Source organism: Atheta coriaria, unplaced genomic scaffold (genome assembly GCF_025399875.1).
Source record: "Atheta coriaria isolate IRGN ID8LTWV9N9 unplaced genomic scaffold, Caltech_Dcor_3.1 hic_scaffold_9_pilon, whole genome shotgun sequence".
Classification (NCBI taxonomy): Eukaryota; Metazoa; Arthropoda; class Insecta; order Coleoptera; family Staphylinidae; genus Dalotia; species Dalotia coriaria.
Genome location: NW_027045451.1, coordinates 9849035 through 9871394, shown reverse-complemented (window position 1 = coordinate 9871394; position 22360 = coordinate 9849035). Strand labels below are relative to the sequence as shown.

General features: G+C 38.1%; 5 protein-coding genes across 5 annotated transcripts; 3 read left to right on the top strand and 2 right to left on the bottom strand.

Annotated features, from left to right (window-relative positions):
* The first annotated feature begins 1912 nt into the window (after positions 1-1912).
* vlc (disks large-associated protein 2) lies at positions 1913-12333 on the top strand. Its single transcript, XM_065313040.1, has 6 exons — positions 1913-2104; positions 7666-8183; positions 9122-10177; positions 10653-10870; positions 10953-11090; positions 11151-12333. The coding sequence occupies exons 1-6, from the start codon at positions 2055-2057 to the stop codon at positions 11367-11369; spliced, it is 2199 nt and encodes a 732-aa protein (XP_065169112.1). The 5' UTR covers positions 1913-2054; the 3' UTR covers positions 11370-12333.
* Positions 12334-12923: 590 nt separating this feature from the next.
* On the top strand, positions 12924-17386 carry kra (basic leucine zipper and W2 domain-containing protein kra). Its single transcript, XM_065313043.1, is given in 6 exon segments — positions 12924-13140; positions 13203-13575; positions 14622-14692; positions 14764-15333; positions 15336-15646; positions 15850-17386. Coding segments are annotated over 4 exon segments (1269 nt in total). The 5' UTR covers positions 12924-13140; positions 13203-13575; positions 14622-14631; the 3' UTR covers positions 16177-17386.
* Positions 17387-18020: 634 nt separating this feature from the next.
* Positions 18021-18871, bottom strand: LOC135799832 (cytochrome c oxidase subunit 5B, mitochondrial-like). The gene is made up of 2 exons (XM_065313049.1): positions 18729-18871; positions 18021-18508 (listed from the first exon to the last, which is right to left on the bottom strand). The coding sequence occupies exons 1-2, from the start codon at positions 18808-18810 to the stop codon at positions 18225-18227; spliced, it is 366 nt and encodes a 121-aa protein (XP_065169121.1). The 5' UTR covers positions 18811-18871; the 3' UTR covers positions 18021-18224.
* Positions 18872-19003: 132 nt separating this feature from the next.
* Sf3b5 (splicing factor 3b subunit 5) lies at positions 19004-19812 on the top strand. Its single transcript, XM_065313050.1, has 2 exons — positions 19004-19144; positions 19209-19812. Coding segments are annotated over exons 1-2 (270 nt in total). The 5' UTR covers positions 19004-19142; the 3' UTR covers positions 19477-19812.
* Positions 19813-20684: 872 nt separating this feature from the next.
* On the bottom strand, positions 20685-22249 carry PIG-G (phosphatidylinositol glycan anchor biosynthesis class G). Its single transcript, XM_065313044.1, has 2 exons — positions 21511-22249; positions 20685-21448 (listed from the first exon to the last, which is right to left on the bottom strand). The coding sequence occupies exons 1-2, from the start codon at positions 22097-22099 to the stop codon at positions 20886-20888; spliced, it is 1152 nt and encodes a 383-aa protein (XP_065169116.1). The 5' UTR covers positions 22100-22249; the 3' UTR covers positions 20685-20885.
* Positions 22250-22360: the final 111 nt, after the last annotated feature.

Below are 22360 nucleotides of genomic sequence, written 5' to 3'. Positions count from 1 at the left end.
CGACCAAACGTCGTTGCTTGTTACTTGTTACTTGTGCTACACAGTTACAGTTAGTTACCATAGCGCACAGTGTTATTTTTTTTGTTAGTTGCTTCTTGCTTTTCTAGGTATTTTGTTATAAGTTGATGTTGTTGTCATGCAATGTCGTAAGTTGTGATCGTTTGCGAAAGAATTCTAACATCTGTTTGAATTTTACAAACAGAAAAACATGTGGCATATGTGTTGCCTAATCGCCAGGGGCAATTTTCACTGCGATTTCCATCAAAATTCAACACAAAAAACCTACTTTAATTAATTAATTTGAATTTTGTTAATGTGAACGTACGTGCCGTATTTAACACGCGATGTTGTTATTTATTTACGTATTATTATTATTTATACCAGAGCTGATTATGCAAAATAGTAATTTATTAATTAGCACCGCATGAAAATCAAGCTTCGTGTCTTCTTTGGCGTGGCAATAAATTAAAACACAACGGTACTTGCGGTTTAATTAATTGCGCATCACGCAATTAGAAAAAAAAAAACGCAAAACTTGCATCGTTCTTCTTTGCTTTTATTTGTTGCTGAGATGCACATTGGCACGCGACTGCGCCACATCCGGAAATGGACGGAAACGCAACGTATTGTAAACAAATTGCGTGATTTTATGCTTTGCTAAGTCGAATAGTGTTGCAAAGCATACGCACATGATTTTAAATAAAAATTAATAAGCGTGGTAAAGATTGAAATGACACGGAATGTACATTTTCTAATTTTATCAGGAAAATAGAGATGAAAATGTTATTCAAGAAAATAACATTTAAATTAAATAAGTACTTATTTAACATCAGAGAAACAAAATTTAATTTCAAGCTGAAATTTAAAATTAAGCAGTTGTTAAAGTTGTTAATGACATGTTGGTTCACATTGAAATGTTTACTGAATTTGCACTTTTTGTCAACCATATCAGTTACACGCTGATATGAATGTTTTATGTAAGTATGCGTAAGTCGGTTTGCAACGTGCGTGGAGCGGTTCTTATGTTCTTCTTGTACTGAACAAAGACTTGTTTCCAATTTTCCGGTTGAGTTTATTAGCTTAGCTTCACCCCTGGAACGAATGGCATATTAGTAACCATGAGTGCATGACATTAGTTTTTAATTGACTACCGCAGGGCAAAAACTGCGTGAACTTTTCTCTTTTTCTTTGGTATATTTCTGACCTATCTAGGCATAAGGATTTCTGATTTGGTAAGAAAATTTTAATTAAAGACTATTCTGTTTTTGGTGTGAAAAACTTGAACAATTTCAGGATTAATTTGGTTTCTCGTGAACTTTGGGTAGAATGTTAATGTTAATGTCTTGTTAAATGATTTATTAACGCAATTTTCTTCAATTTTAATGACATTTTTTATAACATAGAAAGTACGATTGTAGTAGGTAATATTGCTGATTAACTTTTTTGTTTTCAAAGCTTTTGAGCTTCAAAAACCCTCTAAAACGTTGAAAAAATTAAATTATATTTAGTTTCCTTCAACACCCTGTATATGCATATGTGAAGAATGTATGACTTCTCTGTGTGCACATGCAGAAATGCTGTTTTTCTGTACAAAACAGTACGCATTGCTGTCGCGCCTCGACTGCAGTGCCCGTTGCAGCAGCCCTGCAACGCGGCGCGCGTCTCGATGTAAAAATAGTCGGGAATTCCTCGCGTCTCGGCGATGCGCGCCGCGACGCTCTGGGCCGCACGATCTAATTTCAGCATTAGTCGCATATATACTTACCGCCTTCCTGCGGGCTTGTTTCGGTTGTTCCTTCGAGGTGCACGCAAGTTCATCCGTCGCACATTCCTGCGGCGAGAGTGAAATTCACGCGGCGTGTCGTCTTCCTAACGTGTTAAAAACTTTAGCCAACACGAGATTAACAGCAACAGCCGTGCGTCGAAAGTGGTAGCTAAAACCTGAGTAAACGCAGATTTGTTATCGATGAAGAGGTAAAAATAACCATCGATTATTTAAAACGTGTGAAAGTTCAAAGCGAAGGATACAAGTGACAAGAGACAGAGAGGCGAAAATGGGGAAGAAAAAACGCTTGAATCGTTTGATCAGCAGATGGATCAAAAGGTTAGAGGTGATGTTTGGATGCGTGCGGTGCCAAAACACAAATTGCGCGCCGACATTGACTTTTGACTTTAATTTAAAGCATTTAAACACTTGAAACACTGCATGCGAAAGTTTTTGGCCGAATAACATTTGTGTATCTCGTAATCGTTGTGTAGTAGTTAATATAATTAACGATAGGTGCATAAACGATAAATATAAATACTACCTATGTGTGTTTTATATAAGTTTTGCTTGAATGAATCATCACCGCAGGACGCAGCGTAAATAAAATGATTCGAGCGTTTACGGCCAGAATGAACACGCACATGAGCGGAACCCACACGAATGCGAACGCGAATTGAATACAAACATTAAAAACATTCAATTTGGCTACGCTGCAAGTTGCGTGCATTTACTATGTAGCTGTGTGTATGTTTATTCAGGCGTAAAGTGCGAAAATCCGGTGTTGAACTAACGCGAAATGAAGTTTACCAGTGCAATATTTGTTAAATAGTGCTCGTTTCATCACTCAGACTACATTTGTTTAGAAATAATTTAGATTTTAGGGAGATATTGGGTTTTATATAGTGTGGAAAATTATTTTTGGATGTATTTACAGACTATTGATGACAAGATGTTTATTTTTGAGTTTTTTTTTTTTTAGTTATTTTAAAAGGTTTTTCTTTGGTTTTTCGTATGGAAACATCAAATTTTCACTTTCTGATTATTTTTATGCATTTTTAGCTTTTATCCGCGTAGATTTTATTAAAAAGTAGCCTAATTAATTACTTTTTTTTACTTTTCGGATCAATTGTATACCGGTTCCATCAATAACGCCATCCCGATGTGATTTATACAACTGTAACTACGATTGAATCTTTATACCAACTTTTAACCTAATTTAACACCCTGTAAGTTATATTTTTGCGATAAAAAGTAGTCTATTTCTTTTTCAATGTCAAATCTATAACTATACCAAAATTTATAAAAATTCACTCAGTAGTTTCTTCGTGAATGCGTAACAAACGCACATTTGCATTTATAATATTAGTTTTGATTCCGTATTGCAAGATAATAAATTCCGCTGCAATAATTGAATTTGTTTCCCTTTGATGATTTATCGACAATAGCACGCTCCGTTAATCATCTATTAATAGCAACCAGATAGGAAACATTTGTTTTCGTGGTTCCGTTTCATTCGGAAACCCCAATCACACCGCCGCCAGGCAGACAGGAGTGACAGATCAGTTCCACTCGGCGATGTCGCGACCAAGCGCAACTGCTACTAAACATTGTCGCTTGCACCATGTTCAACGTGCACTTCGTTTGGCATGGTTTGCTTTTAGTGCTTATTAGCTCGGTGTTTCTCTTCGATTCGGCTCGGTGCAGTCATGCACAGCGACATTGAATTATTTATTATTTATTGAACCGAGATACGGATACGGAAACTGTCTACCTCACATCTATTCGGTCGATATCATCTGCACACTAACTGGTTGGTCACCGATTGTTAAATGAAATAAAAATACGAATCAGACAGGAAAAACATTCTTTGCACTTGCTGCATACCAATTCATTTTATGGCGCTATGTCCGTTATTCCGACGAAGTGTCTTCGTGTTGAGTATTTAGGTGAAACGTGCGAAACTATTCACGTGGATTCATGTAACGACAGGCAGTGTTATAGCGCAGATAAAAACAAATCACGAGTATGCAAGAAGTTTATGCACTCGTCAAGGGTGGACAAAGTATAGAATATGCTTCTACTCGTATCTACCTACTAGATTAGTAATATGTCTGTGTTCGTGTTTGGTTGTTGGAGCAGTTACAATTCGCAGTGTCATGCGACCGTTGCGAGAATTGAACCGCCGTGAACACAGCGTTGTTAAATGAAACCGTTGTTAGATATAGCCAGTTTGTTGGTTACAATAGTTTCGTGTTACTTTTGTGTAGATAGCGTTTGTAACAATCGTTAATTTTGTCTTGGACTGTTTTATGTTTTCTTAGTCATACACCTGAAAGTGTTTAAGTAAGTATTTAAGAGGAAACCTGAGACTTGATAGATAATAATCGTAAAATTTATTATTTTTGTAATTAAAACAAGGTTTTTAAAGGAGTAATTTTAGAAAAGGTAATTTTTTACGACAGAGAATAAAGAATAGGCAATTTCGTGGCATTTGCTATGCGGGAGTACGATTGCAATTCGATGCAGTGTTAGAACAAAACCTTATTTTGCAGTTTCTGGTTCAGTTCTAATAGTTTTGCCCTATGAATCGAATGGGCTATAATGCGTAACATCAGTGAAGTATATCAGAAACTTCTGGAGGTAATTTCAGGCTTTTTATGTACTTATTATTAATGGCTTCTAATATTATTATATTCTATAGTAGTTTTCAGCTACGTTATATTGCAATATGTACTTTTAAATGATTGCATTAACTTTAGAGGAACTCTTTTATTATGACTATTTATATAATTTAAATAGTTTTACTTCATTTGCCTTTTCTAGTGGTTTACTCATCGTTTATCATGGTTTACGATGTCTAGAAACTATAAACTAAATTTTATTCGGTTGAATGACTTCTCACTTTGCAATTACTCATTGTAAGCAATTGTTTTGCTAATATAGTCATGGCGACCTTACATGGCACAAGAAAAAGTAAAAATTAACAAAGTATAATCTTAATTAAATTATATATCTAACGAAGATATTTTTCGTCGTTACTCGGAGAAACTGTAATTTGTAAATTAATCGAGACTCTACTTCGTCTTATTATTCTTTTGCTGATGTTACGACTATACATCAGTAGTAAAACTCTATAATCTCATAGTATGGGATGAATAATCGAAATTGGTAAATTCTTATTAAAATTGACCGCAAACATGTGCTCGTCTGATTACTTTAATCAAAGTTCTATTTCGGAAAGGAATGTGATTAACATGTGCGCGGTAATCATCACACTTCCCCTCACGAAGTGAACCGTAAAAGTAGTAAATAGTAACGTAAGTTTACTAAAGTCTATAAATACCTCGCAGAGGTAAAAAGAAGTTCATCTAAATTCACAACTAACGCTGCACGATATTTTACACCGACATCTGTTTATTGTTACTACGCTTTCCAACTAAAAATGAAACAAATCAAATGTTTTCCTTTGATCTAGCACACAAAATCACCGAAGCGATATGCAAATTAGCGAATTATTCTTCCTTGCCATTCTTCGAATTTAATTTGCTCGACTTTTACTCGTGCTTTGAGAAAATTACATTCTCTTTTCTGTTTGTATCTGTAATTTCTATTTGCGATTGTTAATTTAAATAAAATAACTAATAACTAATTAAAGGTAGTTGAAGGTTTTGCGGAATACATTAAAATCATGCATTTATAAAAACATGAAACCATAAATTACAAACTCGTGTTCTTCTAAAACCCACCACTACCATAATTATCGGTTTTGTTTCAACACGATAAAAATCGGAATAAAATTACTTTTCAACAAATAATTTAGAGTATGCAGACTGACCAATGAGAATGCGTATTTAAATAAATAATGAGCTGGTAGTGGCATGATTTATTGGCGAAGGATGTAATTTTATTATTTGGTTTAGACTGTTTCGTGTTTAATTTTATGCAAATTGAGGAGGATTAAAAACTAGGTCTGATATAAATTGGTAACAAATATTTACAGCAATAAAGCGGGTTGGTTTTAAACACAACAATAAATAAGTAGTTATATGCAACTGCAGTTAAATAAACTGGTTTTTAACTGGCAACTTGTAATTTACGGAATATTTAGTGTTTTATTTATATGTCATTTGTGTCATTGCTATTTATAAGCATGAAGGAATTCCGAATTCTTGTGTTGTCATGACTAACGCTTTAAAGTGAAGTTTTCACTTTTAATTTTTGTTTATTTAAGCCATGATTAAAATTAAAATCGTATATTCGCGAAATTACTCAGCGTATTTATTGTTTTAATAAAATTTATTACACTTATATAAAATAATAAAATTTGAAATAATCAGAGCTTAAAGTTGATAAAATCATGGTTTATATTAAATTTTTACTTTATTGTCCTATACGGTTAATGATTATCATTTTTGTTTTAACATCTCATTGTGATATAGTTGTTATTTTATGGACATGAGGCTAAAACAGCGATCTAATTTATACCAAGAGAGAAGAGCCTGCGGCTGTCCTGAAAAAGGAAGGGGGGGAGATGCCTCCCACTCTGTCTACCCCCACCACTTTTTGTGGGTCGACCGCAGGTATAAAAGCAGCATGCGGTGAGCGTCATTGATGTTCGTTCTCACGTTCATCTGTCTCTAGTTGATAATGTTCATTTAAACTTTATTACTTCTATAAACCATATTCAATTCTCTTCCCAATTAAGATTTCACTTTCAAGTACTCGTAGGTAGACATCTGATCAAATGACTTGATTTTTATGCGCAGTTATTAATAAATTTTATTCTATTAATATTGTGCGCATTATAATGATATCCATATTCGCAATCATCGTGTGGGTTCCGCACAAGGCTGCTTTCGTTTTTCATTTCCATTATTTTGATGTTGATTCAACTCTAAATTCACTAAATCAAATCTCAAGTGTTGTAAATTATTGCCACCGCACCGATTCGAGCTTGTTTCATTCGTGTAGGTTTATTAGCCATACCGCTGTTAGCGCGCTAAGTACGCTTAGTTCTTGCGCGGCTTAAATTTTGTTTCTTAATTTTGCGACATTTACGAGCGCGCGCGCCCGGCCCCGCCATGGGAGTGATTTTGAGCGATAAATTTATTTATAAATTCCTATTTGTGGTTCGGGCAGCGAGGAGCTGGCAGATGCCGATATACGCAAATGGTGCTATTGACTTCTTGTCGAGTTACGATGCACATGCAAGTGCGGTAATACTTTCAGGATTAGTAGATGCAAAGAGGCGAAAGGAAAGTAAAGATCAAAGAGTTCAAGTTAATAAGAAAAACATACTCAAGCCACAAAACAAGCAATAAAATATGTCACACGTTGTGTGATAACATAACACATTGATGATTTTATTATGATTTGTATTTTTTGCTATTGACCTTAGCCTGAATGCATACGTAAAGTTTTATTTTATTGCATCGGCATTCAATATTACGTACGACGACGCACAAGTAATAAGAATGCGAACGTTCGTTCTTTGGAGGCTGTCGTCTCATCGCATCTGTGCGATCTGATGCGTCGGCATGCAGGCAACTAACTGTAAATGCCATAAATTGCGTTCGCCACATCGCGAACAGCATCGGTTAAATAATATCGCAGATGTTGCATCAAAATAAAAACAATTTTTTGTTGTTTTTTCTCATTTTTACTGTAATGCGTTGCATAATGCACTGATTGTCTTAGTTCTTAGTGAATGTTGATTGTTGCACATAATGTTTTTGCACTATTGCTTCTCTTCTCTTTTTACGCTGTTTTCTCGCTTATTTCGTCTCGATGCACAGTTTTAAACAATTGTGTGGTGTTGCTTCATATCTCTTCCTGCTGGCGTTTCTGTGTGTGTTGTGTGGTCATCTCAATTATGACTCTCTTTACTCTCGACGCAGCGACCTGCCGCAGGAGGACGGCTCGCCGACGGTGCTGCTGCTCGGCGTCACCAGGATACCGACGTCACCGCCACCGCGCCCTCGCCGTCCCCGCTCCCTCGCCCTTGTACCCAACCACAACCAATCGAAACCCACGGGTATAAATGTTAATCCCAGCAATAATTCGCAGCCAACCCGTGCTCGTCCCGTATCCGTTGTCCATCCGTACACATTCTCGCGGCCACCGGCTGCCACCCCGATTCCGGAGCGTGAATTGGCACAGATCAAGTGTGGCCTTCAGCCGCTGCTTCTGAAAACCCCCTCGTTGGTAGCGGATGCGAGCGAGAGCAGCGACGATACGCCGACGAATGCTTCTGGCGTTGGCGGCGATGCTGAGTCGCCGGTAGAGTGGTCGTCTTCGGCGGCGGAGGAGAAAAGTCGAGGCGACTCTTCGTCCTGCGTCACCAATATGGAGCGCTCAGTTGACTCCATCGGGGCGTGTTCACTGGATGTGGACGCGTCCGCCGAACTGCTATCAGGTAGAAAACAAAACAACAACACAACATGACACAATACTGGGGAATTGTTTTCTCTTTAGTTTATTTTTGATTTTTCATCAATATTTCGCCTGATTTACAACTTGGAACTTTGGTGCTTTACTCTTGTAGAGATTTCTTCCAACATTTCGCAGTCGTTGTTTTCGTGGAGCCGGCGAGTCTCACGTCGGCGCTAATAAAATAGTTTTGCGCGACTCCCACTTTGCGTTATTGATTATTTCGCAACCTTCGCGACATCGATTTTAACTTTGCACTAGTGTGGACATTTTCATTATAATACACTGTGTTATATTAACAATCAAACTGGGTATTTGCATGAAACTCAATAATTTAAATAATTATTTTTTTCTTCAAAAATTTAAAAAATCTAAAAATTTAAAAATTAAAGAAAATAAAATCAATGCAAATACCCAATAATTCTATTTGAATATCAATAGGATATGATCAAAGTGATTGTGAACACACTGTATGTGAAATTATATATGGCTTGTGAGGCCGGCCGAATTAAGCGCAGCTCGAATGCGATTCGCATCGATGTGAGCGTGTGAGGATTGCGGCGACACCATTCTTTGCGCCCGCTTTTGCCAGATCGGGCAGTCGCGAACTTCACATCTCGAGATCTACATCGCTTTCCACCACAAGAGACAACTGCATTCATATTTCAAGTCTCCAGTGGCGTGCGCGTGTGATTTTCTTCGAATTTGTTCGAATTCTAATTAGCATCGAGGTGAAAGATGAAAGGCAGTGTTCTCTTTACTTCGCTGGCGGCTCTTCTTCCTCTTCTTCTTCTACGAGTATTAAAATGAGTTCAATCAACGTATGTTTATTCTAATTGAATTAAACACAAACAAACGCTCAACATTCACTTAGTTTACTTAGTGTTTCGATAACATGCGCTGATTTGCATTTTATTCTTTTAGATTGGTGTGAGAATCCGTCGGTGGATACGCTGCGCAGTGCGAGTATAAAATCACTAACGCCCCAACAAGAACACCGCCTGCCGTCATACCTCAGTTTGGCGTGCACAGTCAACGGATATTCCCAGATTACCAACTACGATCCAGTGCGATTAGCGAAATCCCGCGATTCGTCACCGCATCGACCGCTTATCGACAACGACCACCTGACGTACGCTATCCAGAATAATCTATTATCACCGCCGAATTTGGTGCCGTTACCTTTCACCGATCGTTTTCGACTCGCATCAGCAGCGAGCGCAAACGCTGAAAAAATGACGGAAAGAACACGAACCATCACTCATCACCATCATCACGAGGAGTTTTACTCCAAGAAGAAGATGTTTATTTCCACAGAGACAACGTCTCGTAAATATAACTACATCGACCGTGTGGATGCCTGCATGGAGAAAAGCAACGGTCGTGCTTACAACGGTCATCTCAACGGACATAGCAATAGTAATGGTCATGTGAACGGTTCATCGGAACCGAAATCGTTTATTCAGCAACGCGTTGAGCGCTTGTATGGACCCGGAGCACTGGCGCAGGGGTTTTTCGTAATGAAGCGGCAAAAGTCGCGTAATTCTGAGTCAGATGCGCATGTGCAGTGCGATCACTTGAACGTTGATTATAATGATAAACACTCGAAATCGATGTCTGATAAAATCCTACTCGATGCGGATGGTGAGAGTGATTCGATTATGAAACAAAGTGCTAGTAGTCCATCTCTACCGGTGCTGAGACACCTTACGCCTGAATTCCGCGCGCAATTGCCAACGTTTAGCCCCCGGCGTGGTGTTGACACTTTACAGAAGAGCAATACACTACCGCAGCTCAAAGACATTGAAGCAGAGATGCTCAAGGCTGAAGTTCTAACTGTTTCGCAGAATGGTGTGCATCTTCATGACGAAAATATGACAAAATTGGATAAGCAACTAGAACATCAACATCTTCACGAGAATAATAATTGTCTTAATGGGGCTGTGGGGAAGATAGCCACAGTGGCGACAGTTGATGATGGTATGTAGTGTTGGTTTTTTCTGATGTGAATGTTTGAAAGTGACGTGTTCTATTTTCGTCATTTGTTCTATTTCTTGACATCAGTCAAGTCTTTACCACTCACATTTCTACATTCTTTTTTACTTGGTTCTTTTTGTGGCCGGGCTGTGCTGGTGATAAATTCCACGTGCGAGAGTTTTTTGGTCTTCACTAATTCTCTAATTGTTTCAAGATGACGGCGACACGTAAGCTCAATTATTAGGACTTGCCCATCGTGCATTTTTTCGTCTCAGTGCGGCCGAGCCTCTCGAAATTCACCGCGCTGCAGTCCTGCAGAGAGTAGTTTAGTTGTGCGTGAGCAACCGCGAGATCGACATGCTGCTCGTTTTGTTTCTATTTCTATTCGGACTCGTCTTTTTCGGATACTATCTAAAACTCTATGCTGGCAATGTTAAACTTGTTCGAGTTACGAATATTCTTTGTTTTTGGTGTGCAGATGTTAAGGACGGGCATTATTTCCTGCGAATTTTGGAGAATGAAGCCGTACGACTGCTGAAACTTGCTGATAAAGCTGAAGAAGAACTGGATGCTGGTGAAGGCAAGCTGAATGAAAATGGGAAGGGATTCTTGCGTTCGGCTGCTGGGAAAGCGAGATTATTGGTTTCACAAAAGATGCAACAATTCCGAGGGCTGTGTACAAACAATTTAAATCAGGTTGGTGATTTTATTATAATTAAACATAAAAATTGAGTATTTTTAAAGAAATTTTAGTTAAAATTGCAATTTTTACTTTTAGGCTGAAGGTGAAGCATTCCCAACAACAAACCAAGACCTCCAAGGTTTCTGGGACATGGTAATGCTCCAGGTGGACCAGATAGACTCAATTTTTAAAGAATTAGATGTTTTACGAGCGAATAATTGGCAGGAAGTGATTGTAAGTTAAATTTTACTCATTTATATAATGAAAATATATAAAATTTATTTCTTCTTATAGTCAAAGCCCGTTGACACAGTCGACAAAGGTAAATCTCGAACAAAAGTTAATCTTCCCGCAGCAACACGTGTTCGCAGCGCTGGCGCTGAGGAAGCTCGCGCAAAACGCGAAGCGCAACGCAAGCAGATGATCGAACAGCGTCGGAAAGCAATGCGAGATGCGATGAGCAAGGCCGTCCCCAACGAGAGTATCGAAATCTACGTACCCGAGTCGAGTTGATCGCTTCTCCGAGCGTCATTAGGTTTTTAATTCATGGACGTTCTTTTGTCCCATCATCGGCAGTCGAAATGAAAGAAATCAAAACTAAAGTAAAACTACTAATGCGTTAAAACAGAAAAAAGTGAAGAAATTACATAGCGGGGGACATTGCGTTCTTATAAAATTAATGAAAAATGAATAACTATTAATATTTATATAAACAATAAAGCCCACTAATTATTAAAGTCTCGGATAATCTCGAATGCATGCGCAGCGGATTATATTTTTGTGGAAAATTCGAAAACGCAATGCTGTACATAAACGTTTATATTTTAAGAGATGAATATTGAACAAGAAGTGCCCAAAATTAAATGTTTTATTGCCGGTCGTTATCGTGGCAGCTTTGGTGGTTTTTCGTCTGTTTTAAATTTTGAATGTTGAATGTATCCTGTCAATACGTTAATTAAGACTGATTCTGTACCACCTTTTGTCTATTGAGAACAACACACACACACAAAATCATGATTCAACATGATGATAATAATCGTACCAATTATTAACACCAAAAATAACAATTTTACAAGATTTTTAGTACATTCCTTGGGTTATATCGCTCACGCGCACGATTTTACGGAGTGTCTTTCTTCTAGAGGTTTTTTTAGATGTACGCATTACTTTTTATCCTCATTTTTTTATTGTATTCATTTGTTGTCTTTTTTAAAAATCATTATTATATACTATGTTATTAAATATTTGTTAATGTGCACGATTCATGACGAATGAGCAAGCAAAGAGACGATGAGGTAGTGTGGAATGCTCGAAACTATGCTATAAATATGGATAGAATAATGATTGTAATGTTGCAGCCAGTCGTCGGCGGCTGGTCTGCTGAGATTATTCGTTAAAACTGATTATTTATTGAACGAATCTCGTACTAGTGTATTATTTTTATGGATTATTATTACATTTTTAAATATTGACCTTACTTTATAATGTTTTCATATGAAAATCACGTTAATTTTCCTTTCTTAGCGATAATTCAGGATTTTCTTGAAGAAACCAAGTTTTAAAATGTGTAATTTGGGTTGCCTAACCAAAAGTTGCTACAATATTTTTAAAATCAAGATTAACTTTGTGATTATCATATAATTACGGCATGTTTAAACATGGATAGTTGCTATTTAATACACAATAATAGTAGAGTATTTATTTCAGTTCAATGTGTATTTAATAACTATTGCAAATAATGTGTACTTATTTATTAACAATGGAGTTGTGCAACACACGTGCGTAGTAGTAATTCATCAATTACGCAGTTGTAAAAGCTCTTTTCTTTTTTGTTTAAACCTCTCTTATCAGTAATGCGCAACTGTTACTGATAACAACTCTATTTCAAACCAGTACTGGTATTAAAATGGCAGCTTTTTGCGTGCGAATAACAATCTAAATTAATGGCAAAATTGGTGTGCTTTTACCATAATTAATTGTGTTATGTGAATTCATAATTGTAACCCGCTAAAAATCTTAGCTGGCGTATTGCTGAACTGTCCTGAACACATTTGTTTTGTTGACAGTGTATCAAAAATAGAAAACGCACGTTTTTTCTGTTGTCCCTTTGTATCAGTTTAGCAATTTTGTATAAATTGTACAGTGTATTCGTTGGCGTCCAACACCATCGAAACAAAGATCTCCAAACGTTCATTCCACCGAGCGTCCTCCAGAAAACCCATCAGAAACAAGATAGTTTTGTTGTTATCGTGAGAAGCGCACGTTTAAACCGCCCGCCATTGAGGTATGTAAGATGGAGGACGGTGATCGATTCCGGTTAGACGGCCATTTGCTTTTTTTCTGCAGCGCTGAGCACCGCCGAGTACCATCGAGTACCGCCGAGTTTCATTACATCTCTGTTTGTCACTGGACGTCATCGCTTGTAATTGAGTGCGTGTGAGCGAGACGGTGCGATAGTAGTGCAGGCGCACGCGCCGCACTCACACAGGAAGCCGGCAGGCGTGCCAACGCGAGCAAACTCCACTCACACCACCGGCGACGATCACTTACGCACCAGCCGCGTAACACACACAGTCGTAGCCAGCCAGCAGCCAGTCATTCATTTTGCGTCTCCGTCTCCGCACAACGCAGAACTGTTAGTGAGTCTCGTAGTCGATTCGTCGTTAGATTGTTTGTTGGAGAGCTCATCGAGGGGTGCTTTTTATAAAACAGTATAAACGTGAGTACATACCACGCTGTTGGTTACCATTTTTCTGCTGTCGATTCGTCACTCAATCGTTCGCCATTAGAATGCCGGAGTACCTAACCGAGCATGCGGTTCGGCGGCGACAGGAAATACCTTGCACGAGGCGCGACGCGCCGTCCATTTGCACGCGATCGCCGTAGTTTTATAACGAAATAAATGACGATCGTGTGGCGATTGTTTGAAACCCCCTTCGTCGCGCGTCCTATTTTCGTTGGCCTATATTTTTGTTTCAAGGTCCTCCGATCGTTGCAATTGTGCATCCGCACATCACGAAACCTTCAAGCGTACCATTTCCACGATCACTTTTCAATTACATGCAGTGTGAAAATATCATTCTCATGATAAATTGCGAAGCTCGTGGGTAACAGACCATGCAATCGTCACTTGTTTCTGTTAGATAGCATGCATTAGCAGCATATTCATGTTCGTAGTCGAATTCAAATTTTATTTGTCGACGTAGTGGTTTGCCAGTGTTGAGGTTAGCAGCGTGAGTTCGCGAGCGACGTTGACGAGGACGGTTCGATTCGATGGCGGTTTTTGAGTCGATGACCCGAATTAATCCCCGTTATTATTCGATTTCAATTGCGCAGCGAGCGCACACCACCTTTGTTTCATTATTTACGGTGTTTAGACATTTGGACAAGGCCGCCGGACTAGAGGCCACCATTTTCTTTATCGCTATCTTTGTGTTTTTTTTTTCGTTCTGGATATTTTGATCTAGTTTCGCTCTTTTGTCGGCGCATGTGTTAACTCGGGGATGCATGTCGATGATTCACTCGCAGCTGTGTGCAAATAAATTAATCATTCCATTGTGTTTCAAACGCTGTTGTGATTTCACAACGAGCGCGACCAGGTTGAGCTCGTACTTTCGCTCATTTGATGACATTTTTAAACCACAGCGAAATTTCACAACATTGATGCGTCAACTCTTATCGTTTTGATGAAGCATGACGTCATTGCCAATAAATGTTTGATTAGTTTACAGAATAATAATCGTTTGCACTTTGTCTGCGTTTCAGAAATTTTTGTATGAGTCAAAAGGTAGAAAAACCAGTTTTATCCGGTCAACGCATCAAGACCAGAAAAAGAGGTGAGTTTGTTCGATCGTGAGTTACTGTCGGACGCTAAAGGATTGTTGTATTTTTCTGTTTGTGCTTGCAGATGAAAAGGAAAGATACGATCCAGTAGGTTTCCGAGATGCGATAATCTCTGGACTATCTAGTCAACGTGCTAACGACTTTGAAGCGATCTCGCGCCTGCTCGACACCTCCGGTAACAGATTGGACTACCGCCGCTATGGCGAAGCACTCTTCGACATCCTCATCGCTGGCGGCATCTTGGTGCCCGGCGGCGCGCTCTCGCAGGAGGGCGACGGGCCGTACAAGACGGAGGCGTGCATCTTTTGCACGCCGGACGAAATCAGCATGGACCTCATGAAGAGCTGGGAGCAGGTGTTCATCAAACTGATGCGCCGTTATAAGTATTTGGAGAAGCTATTCCAGGATGAGATCAAGAAGATACTATTATTCGTCAAATACTTTACGCCGGCAGACCGCAAGAAATTGTCAGCAATGATGATGCTCTGGTTGTCCAACGGCAGTGTTCCCTTCAACGCTGTCCTGGTACTGAACAACTCTCACCTCGTCAAGGACAACCTCGCTCTAGATTTCCTCATCGAGGTGTTCAAGTGGTGGCGCCAGGAGAAGGGCGTCGTCTCGTTGCACTCGGCTATCAAAAGTCCAACATCGAGTCGCAGCTCATCAGCTTCGTGCCCGACACCAAGCAGTCGCTGTTGTATTTCCGCAACGCCTTTCTCGAGAACGGCCTCGAGGAGATTCTCAAGCTGTACAACGACCAGCACCAATTGCAGGCGAAGAAGGAACTGCAGGTGATGATTGCCGATGGGTTGGCCGATGGCAAACCGCATAAGGACCTCGTCACCGAGATCAAAGAGTTTTCCGCCAAGGAGAGCATCTCCGACCATGAGATTGTCTGCATCATTTGGACCACTGTCATGAACATCCCAGATTGGAATAAAAAAGAGGTAACATTTTTGATCCTTATATTTATGGTAGTTCACCCAGTAGAATATAAATAAGAACAGGTTACAAGTTTTTGTTTTATTCAAACTGGGCAGATAATTCGGCGCGCATACTGACCGTCATCAAATCTATTGATGGCGTGACATCAAGCGTGCCAACATTTTTTTATATATAAATGTCATGTCTTACTTATTTTGTTATTAAGGAATTGGTAACTGATCAGTCCGTGCAACACTTGAAGCAATACACAACACTGTTCACGGCGTTTGCGCAAACTGTGCGCTCCGAATTGAGCCTGCTGTTGAAGATTCAGGAGTACTGCTACCAGAACATGGTGTTCATGCGCGCCTTCCACCGCATCGTGATGCTGTTCTACAAAACGGACATCATTTCCGAGCAGGTTATTCTGAAGTGGTACAAGCAGGACTACAACGTCAAGGGCAAGATGATGTTCGTCGATCAGATGAAGAACTTTGTCGAGTGGCTGCAGAACGCCGAAGAGGAAAGCGATTCCGAGTCGGACACCGAGTAGTAGGTATTGGATTGGGCGCTCGAATTTTACCCCTTTAGGCCAGCGGCAGCGTACGAACGAATCAAATCACACGTCGACCAACCAAACACTTACTAAAGGAAACTACTAAACTATTTAAAAATATATATAACGAATGTTTAACAAAAACAAACAAGCGGCATAATTGAATGCGACACAACTAAACACACGTACATAAAATTTTAAGAAATGAGTCAAAGTTGATGATAGCTTTTTGAACAATCTGGGAGTAACAATAATTTTTGTAATCGATACAGTGCCACCCGATTTTTTTTCTCTCTCAATCAACTCGATTTTAATTGCAAAACAAGAAATAATAAATCGAACAACTTTTTATATCGACACTGTCTTCATTTTTGTGTTTGAACACTAACAAGTTGTAAAGCGAAGGAGAAGCGAATGAAAATGAAAGTAAACATTTCTGGTGCCTTAATAATCATTGTCAATGGGTGACTACATAGGACCGGATCATACCGAACAGCAGCATTATGAAACATTCGTTCAAAAACATCAACATTCCATTGAAACACATTGAACTAAAATTTAAAATGTAGACAATTAGAGACGAGCTGGGTGTGAGATGGAGACAAGTCGTTTAATAGAACACTAGCGTCGGCAACCAACTGTACATCTGAGTATCAGAAATTTTAAACTAAGTGATCGACAATTCACAATTCCATTCTCATGTCGTTTCCGTGAATTTTGTGAATTTAATCATCTCTATTAATGTTATACATAATACCAACTATGAACGGTGTAAATTTTTTATAGTTGCTCGTTTGGTACTCATTTGAAACTTTCTTAAGATTATTACTTTTGATTCTCGTTTGCATCAAGTGTTTTCTCATCACAATTACATTGTAAATGAAACTTGTTAGCACGTAAAACTCTACTCGATAAGAAATCAAGCGCCAAAATGATAAGAGCAAGTTATTATCGTTGCCGGTAACGAATTGCGTGCGAATTGAATCGTGCGTTGAACGTAGATTTTAAGAATGAATATAGTTAAGCCGAACATTGAACATGATAGTAATGGATTAACTTTTAAGTCGGAACCATGCATGTGTGTGACGTTAATAACAGCTACGTATGAACAAATAAGATACTTGAGAGCGAACATCTAAAATCACATGCGAACATGATACAATATTGCGACGACTATATTTTTTCTGTAATAAAGTTTACTTTTTAATTATTGCTTGTAAATAGAAAACATTTGCCCTAAAATGGAAAATCAGATTTGCTAGGCAACCAAAAATGCACTAAATTATGTTTGGTAATTTTACAAATCACAAGCGCAGTTAGTTTAGTTCCTACTTTAGTCTTTGTTCTTCAGTATCTGCGGAAGTGCGTTTAGTGCTTTTCTTTAAGAAAAATAGTTCGACCTTATTATTTGACCGAATATAATTTTAATTATTATTTCTATTCAACCAAAAAATTTTCAACTAAGTTTGGCACTGTCTTTAGATCAAAAATCTATAAATGTCCTAAAATAAGTCCTGCCTTTGAACAGAAATTATTTTTATTAAAAGAAGGTTAGTGTTGGAACCTGCTTTTAACTGAAAGCAATTTAAACCATAATTCGACCAAAGTTGAGATAATTACTGGCAAGTTTCTGAGGAATAAAGGAATATAAAGTTGGAACAGTTTCACGTAACGTGAATGATGAGAAACGAATGCTGCACGTCAAACGCGTAAACCATGTAATTTTCGTATAACTTTAAATACCTACTCATGCCTTGACTTTGAAGTAGCTTGAAAGTATTTTTAATCTAAATCTGCTTCAACGTGATTTAATCAGACAGTTAAAATCATATGGCGGACAGTTCTAATTACAACAATAATTTAATGGAAACTTATTTACATAGTTGTCAAAACTGCAAATTAATGTGTAACTGGTAGCTGCCCTTCAATAGCCTTCAATTTCCATTTCTGTTGATGCTGCTGAATGTTGTTGGTTGAATTTTACGTTCAGAAAATTTATTACATTTCATTAATCATCTATCATTAATCTATTACATTTAAGATTTCTACAAGGCGTCCTTATGCACCAGCGAGAACCAATGACCGCACTCGCAGCGGCGCGGCTGACCCTTGTGCAACCACATCCAGGTGACGCTGGTGGCATCCTCCTCACAGACGCAGCCAACAAGACGCGCATCGAACGCCGATGGGATTTCGTTTGGCTGAGCTTTGGTGCCTGGGCCGCGCTTGACTACTTTGAGGTCGAAGGGGTTGTCATTGCCAGCGAGTTTTGCAAGCAGCTCACGCTTTTCCAAGCCAGTAGCGTGTTCAACGGGATCGCCCATTGTGGCTAAAATTATATTTACATTAGCATCAGATATAATCTAAAAATATAGATAGTAATTCTAGAAAAACTTTAGAAGCATGACATTTGTTGTAGGGGTGAAAACGATGGAAAATTTGAGGTAAATAACAGAATTACGTAACGTGCATTGGGGCAAAAATGGGAAGGAACTGGATGTGGTGGGAACCTGGTCGGATGGTGGCGGGCAGCGCGGTGCGGCGCTTACTCCTTGTGGCGAAACATCTGGAGGCGGTGAGCACGTTCCTTCTGGCAGTAGACAGGGCCACTTTAGCGTATAGGGAAGCCATCGTAATATTCCTTGAAATGATCAGTCAGGCCGGATCAAGCACACGATCGTTAAGTATCTCGTTCAACCTCACTTCGATTTCTTACATAAACTGTCAAAATGTCCACAGAGCAGTAACGGAGTGGGAGAATGTACCAGTGCTGGCAACTTTGCAATATAAATTTTCCAACGGGCAAATTAAACACAGTCTTGCCAACTACCAAGAAAGAATAAACCTAAACCGTGTAATGAAAGTAGGCAACCAGCCATAGGGCTAAATAATTTTGCGTCCAAAACATAACCCAAGTATTTATTGTTTCTTCGTCGGTGATTTTTCATATAAAAAGCAACAATATGTAAGTTTAAACAACGAATTTTATATAAAAAATGAATTAATTGATATTGAATATATACTAATAGGAATCCAATGGGCGATAGATATAATATCTACAGTCAGCTAGAACATCTACAGTCAAAATGTATTGGCACTGGTCATGCAGACACAACTAAATTTGAATGGATGGTGAATCAACACAGAGACAGCTGCTCCAGTTACTTAGGACATCCAGATCTTCTGAATTATTTTGCCATTGCTGAGAATGAGTCTAAAGCTAGAATCAAGTTCAATCTGATGGAGAAAATGTTGCAACCTTGTGGACCTCCACCAGACAAGCCTGATGATAACTAGCACAATCTACAATTAATTTAAAGAAAATAGACTCACTCACTTGTATTTTTCAACTGATTCAATATTAATCTTTTTACACAGACTTATTTTTACATAATTGAACAATTTAGAAATTCCATACAAAAGCATTTGTAAGTATAGAACAAATGTATGCATACATTCAATTAACAACTTTGGCGCAAACACAGACCAGATGAACAAGTGTCCCCGGCTAAAGAAAAGCACAATATAAATAACTAAAAGTATAAACATCTTGTAACAAAATATAGTTTTCCATGTCTCATAACTTTTCGGTTTTGTATCAATTGTTGTGCTAAATAACAAAAGTAAACTCAATGTTTGAAAGCCATAGCTGTGGCAAACTGTTAATAATCCTACTAAAAATGGCACATAATTACTCAGTCCAAGATAACCAGGCACTAAATCAATATTTGCAATGCTATTTCTATGGCCCTGTATGAAAAAGAAGGTATAACCCAGCCAAACATGAATGACAACTAAATAATTACTAAGTAAATTATTCTTGATACCGGATATGATAGATTTCTTAAAAATACAGGAACATATCACCATTGCAGGTAACAAAATGGTGTTGTATGGTCTCAACTGGAAAGCCATGACTAACATCCACGTAAATAATACTGAATTTTTGTTCTTTAGACCAGTTGCTATTAAAAAGTAAAGTAAAATTAAGAACCATATCGTTTGCGCGAAAACAACCGAACGTTCATAATAAAACGTATGCAGATGAACCATAACAAATATTACTGCGCTAAAAATAATAGAGGCAGGCTCATAGTTTGAATTTTGCAGTTTAAATATAACTATCACAGTTGCAATTAACGCAGCAATATGTAAAACTTTCAAATATATTGTATGTTCATCTTTTAGCAACCAGTCTTTGGCTTCTGAAATGCCTCGAGTTATACGAATAATCTCGATTATAGTCAAAGGCATCGCGGTGGACATTGTTACACGTTTGATTGTTCGATAATTAACTATGGCAATTAATACTGATGCAGTGCAAGTGAAGTAGTAAAAAAAGTACTGTTCCTCTTCAATATAACTTGAGGAAATTAACAAAGCGCCGTGAAATATGATTGGACTCACACAAAACAAACCAATAACCTTATAAAAACAAAAACTAGGAATTATTGTTAATGAAATTGTGATCAATGTTAATATGCCAATAAGTATAGTAGCTGCTATTTGCATTTCAAAGTTATAATACGTAAAAGTGAAGGAACTCAGTAAAATAATTACAGGGACAATTGTCAGAAACGTATGTGAAAGTTTTAAACTATCTTTAAACCGGCCACAGATGACCAGAAAACAATTGAGTGAACCAAGCATTGCAAATACTAACAAAATAGTGTCCTGTTTAACTGAGGTCTGTATGAGTTCATCACTCATTTGTTGCAAACATTGTTTAAACAATTTCTCAGCTTTTTAGCATCTGATGTCTCAAAATTAGAAGTTTGAACAGCATTTTTGAATAAATATCTCGCCAATTGTAAATTTTCATGGCAATTATTTAAATTCTCAGCATTTCTTTGCAAAATTAAACTGTTATAGAATAATGTGTAAAGTAACTGAGACTTATTTAAAGTCAATAGTTGCGGCAGTATTTTTCCGGCGCTGTTTGCAGGCATTGCTATACTAAACAATGCAGAAATTGTGTTTGCAATATCTGATTGTTGTATGATTTGGTCTGAGACATCAACTGAATGCAATTTACAATTTATACCCTTGTTGTGATGCAGAATTAAAGGAACATGTGTTTCTGCATACGTTGTCCCACCATGTCCGCCGGAATCCTTCATTCCATGGTCGCCAGTTATCATGATAATGGTGTCATTGTCCCAGGTGTTGGATGTAGTAATGATTTTCTTGATTATGTCGTCCATTTCATGTAGTTTTGTGTGAATCAGGCTATTGAAAGGTCCTCTGACATGCCCAATATGATCTAAGCCTACAAATTAAATGTTAAATAATTTATGTAAGTTAATTTCTGTTTGCTGTTAATTTCATTACCTAAATAATGCAGGAACATCATATCCCAATCTTTCTTCAATTCAGAGTCAATATGTCTGGTGACATTATTATCAACTTCAGTAAAATCATTCACAAAAAATGATGTTGTGCCTTCTTCTCTTACAAACAGATTGGGAAACATCATAAGCCATGTGTTATCTCCATAGAATACCATTTTTTTACCACTAGCATGAGCCCTGTGCAGAAAACTATCTGCTACTTTTGCTGTTGCACCCAGATTAAGTACAATATCTATAAACTGTGGTATTGCTCCTGTTGTCAATGCCTTGATTCTTGGTAATGTTACAGTTGGAGCTTCTACTTTCACTTTCAATAAGCAATCCATGTTTGAATAAAGAAATGGCATGTCTTTTTCAGTAACAAAGTCATATCTTAAAGCATCAATTATTATCAGCACCATTTTCTGTACTTGTGGTTTGTAAAATTGATTCAAGTCAAGGGGAATTCCTTCAATTTCAGTTGGTGGATTGATGATAGTAGCTTCATGATGAGTGAAAGGAAAGTATCCTTTCAAATAGATAAACATGAACACCACTGCCAATGTAAATTGCACCAAGATAAACTTCATTATTATTCAATGACTTTTGACTTTACATTCTTATCAACGTAATTTATGAATTTAAATTAGTCCTAATACACCAAACCTTACAAGTGAACACATCATAGTTCGACGTGTACAGCACGGGACAATATCTCTGTATATCGAGCCTGTTTTGAGGTTTAGTTCTACGTCTAACCGCATAGCAGAGGCGACATACCGATATAGGTATGTACGTAGTATACAAACTGTGTTTCTAGTCGTCTTATCGCGTCGGTGTGTTCGCACGCG